The sequence below is a fragment of the Morone saxatilis genome, unplaced genomic scaffold, assembly GCF_004916995.1.
Source record: "Morone saxatilis isolate NCDOM2014 unplaced genomic scaffold, NCSU_SB_2.0 Contig0, whole genome shotgun sequence".
Lineage (NCBI taxonomy): Eukaryota > Metazoa > Chordata > Actinopteri > Moronidae > Morone > Morone saxatilis.
Genome location: NW_023339650.1, coordinates 17,235,475 through 17,238,971, shown reverse-complemented (window position 1 = coordinate 17,238,971; position 3,497 = coordinate 17,235,475). Strand labels below are relative to the sequence as shown.

General features: G+C 36.4%; 1 protein-coding gene across 1 annotated transcript in view; it reads right to left on the bottom strand.

The window, feature by feature from the left end:
- The window catches only part of mbtps2 (membrane-bound transcription factor peptidase, site 2), a 17,344-nt gene that overhangs the window by 13,158 nt on the left and 689 nt on the right, over positions 1 to 3,497 (bottom strand). The window contains exon 2 of the mRNA XM_035652081.1: positions 2,172 to 2,296. Within this exon, the coding sequence (XP_035507974.1) occupies positions 2,172 to 2,192 (21 nt within the window). The 5' untranslated portion in view covers positions 2,193 to 2,296. The remainder of the gene's footprint in view (positions 1 to 2,171; positions 2,297 to 3,497) is intronic.

Sequence of the window (3,497 nt, the reverse complement as noted above, 5' to 3'; positions counted from 1 at the left end):
TCTTGTGAAGTTATACTTTGGTATCGGTTTCACAAATAAGGAAATACTTAATCTTTTGGCTCATCAGCATCAAATTATTATCAGTGTGTGTCTATTTCGAAGAAAGAACCACACGGACTTGGAAGAAATTGCTTCTTTTGTACATTATTCTCGTAACATTATGACTCTTTTTTTCGTAATATTACAACTTTCTTTTCGTATTATTACGACTTTATTCAGGTAATATGACTTTATTCAGGTAATATTATGACTTTATTCAGGTAATATTATGACATTATTCTTGTAATAATAATATGACTTTATTTTCGTAGTATTACGACTTTATTCTGGTAATATTATGACTTTATTCTTGTAATATTACGACTTTATTCTCGTAATTTCCAAAATTGTATTTATTTATTTATTTATTTTTCCTCTTAGTATGGCCCTAATACACTAATACTCCGTCGTAATTATTTAAATTTAATCCTTGAATTTATTTATTTTCTTTAGCAATTAGACTAAAATATAATACATACTATTCCACACTCTCCCCACAGACATCACAGCTCACAGTAATGCTTTTATATATATATGTACAAATTCCTGCTTTTGTCCCAGTTTAATGTAACTAATCACACACGTTCAGCTAACGTTACACCAGAGCTGTCGAATATGCTGCCTTCAAGTTCAGTGGTAAATGTGGAAATTATGACTTGAAAGGTGGAGAATAGAATTTGCAAAAATTGAAAGATCTGATCATTTAATTTAATTTTCTTATGCATTTTTATGTCCAGGATGCATATATATGCAAGTATAATAATGCAATTCAAATATAGAATACAATAATGCTACATTATTTGAAATATCTCTGTGGATAGAGAAATCTCCCTGGGCTGAGCGTTTAAAATTGCAAGTTTTGTAAATTAAGTTACATTATGCTACAAAGCAGTTTAGTAGTTGTGTAAAAAAAAGATGTGCACTCAACTCTTTTTCTTTTATCTGTTTCACCGAGAAAGTTGTGTCAGCGAATCTTAACAATTACAGTGAAGCAGTCATTGGCAATGAAATTCTTAGTCCTCAGGCTCTCTTCAACAATGTTCATAAAATAAAAAGAAAAGTGAAAAGAAGAATCTAGGACATATTGACATACAATACTGCTGATGTAAATATATACGAATATACAACATAAGAGTAGTAGACAGGTGTACAGTAATGATAAAGAAAGAAAGAAAGAAAGAAAGAAAGAAAGAAAGAAAGAAATATTTGCAACTTGATTTTACCAAGAGAACGTAAAGGCAGCATTAGCCCCTATAATGGAGCACAGCAAAATCGATCGGGGGTTTGCAGAGCTACTTTGGCTGAGCTGCAGCAATAAAAAAATGAAAGTGTGAGTCTGGATATTGGATTTCACCTGACCAAAAGGTCAGGAAAGTAAAAGGACACCAATAAACGTTGATGTTCTGACTCAGATGCAACCAGGAAACAAGCTCCCAATCTGACTCATTAAGCCATAAATGTGACCAAGGGAACATAAAACTGCTTGTGGATGAAGCCTCATGTGTGGATGATTTTCACATCAATATTGCCACAATTGACACAGAACCTCCAGCAAATCTTTTATTTCAGTAATGTGAAGACACACGCTAGAAATTTCTTCTTTTTTTTTTGTTGTTGGGTAGACTTTACACAAGACACTAAAACACCAGTCTGTTTACTCACTGTCAGTCGGTCAGACGAATGGTCACATCAAACGTGAAATATTTGTGGCTATTCTCCGGGGTGGTGTGACAACATGAGCAGCTTGAGCAGACCAACAGGGCCACATGTATACATGAGGGCATATTCATGTATACATGTGGCCTCCAACTTCCCATTTCCTGCCAACTAAACAGCTGTTCACGGACACAAACTGTCAGACAGTAAAATCTATTTCCTGATCTCTGATGAAAACAATCACTCATCAGAGGAAGGACATTCAGTTGACTGCAGTAGTTAATTTAGCCATGACTATCATCACTGCATGCCTCATTTTTTATTACCTTATTTAAATTCTAATCTTAATTCTGTCCAAGCTCATCCACTCCTAAGTGTCCCAAACTTAAACACACACTTAAAAACAGGCTAAAATGATTACAGTGTCCCAAATCAAGTTAAAGTTTGATCTCGAAGAGGGTGCCCTGGTTGCTCACCTGGTAGAGATGGTTCCCCATGAGCCTTTGCTGCAGCGTCTATGGGTTCAACTCCAACCTCTGGCCGTTTGCTGCAAGTCATCCGCTCTCTCTCTAACTGCTTTCCTGTCACTCTACAGCTGCATCTACCAATTAAAGGCAATACAAGCCCAATAATATATATATATACATATATAAAGAACAAGAGAATATGTACAAAGACTCAGTTTACATTGTCCCTGTTATTGTAGGTGGGTATACTATACAATATAAATGTAAATAGAAAATAGAATTAAATTAAAAGCAAAAGGTAAAATGAAAAACAAAGAAACCAGTGCAGAAATTATTAGATCATTTTCAAAGATAATAATAATCTTCTTGTCGTCTTTGGCTTTTTGTACAGGCTGGGGCACAGCCAGATTAACCTGCTGTGGGCCATGGGGCAGGTGAAGCACACTTACTGTATAAATAGGAAGATTATTTTTGTAAGTAGAATGGTTGGACCATACAGTATATAGACAGGATTGTGTTATGGGCATTGTTTTGTTGTTGTTTTGTTGTTAAGGTGAAACACGAAGCTCTGGAAATCTGCTAGGACTAATACTGCTCTTCGTCTTTACACCTCAGCGCTGAGGGTCACTATCCTGTGTATTCACCAACATCCTTACTGCCCCTTGACCCCCATTTCTCCTAGTCTCTTTGTTTATGTACCCAGGCATCACGTACAGTGTACAGACTATGCATGGGAGCTTCATATATTAGGTTTACTGCGTGCTTATAGGCCACAAACATGTCCAAACACTGTCCACGTCCAAGAATTCACCCATTTTATCTAATGCTAGAACTTACCTGCAGATCAGCTTTAGACTACTGCAATTTGAGTGCAGCTCCTAGCTTCATATGTTGTTATTTTCTATTTTATATCTTACTGCAAATCTTCAGCTAGAAGCAACAGCAGGGCATTCAACTGCAGCATGTTGTTAAATACAATAAACACATTCAGTGATTAAGGTGTTTATCTGTAATAGGTAAGGGCTGTCCTCGCCAACAGGTGAGACCAGTGTGTGGGCTGTATTTGCATAGTCTGAAACATATAAGCCTACAGTTCGAGCCTGTTCATTTTACTACCTGGGCACACAGTAGATTAGTTTCACAGGTAAGACTGAAAAGGATCATTGGGGTTTGATGTAATGAAGGTGGACAACATTATTTGAGGAAAAGCTGTGGAAAATCCAGAGAGAAAAGTAGGTAGAAAAACACACACACTCACACACACACACACACACACACACACACACACACACACACTCCAAGAGACGTAGAGACAGACGAGAAAACACATATATA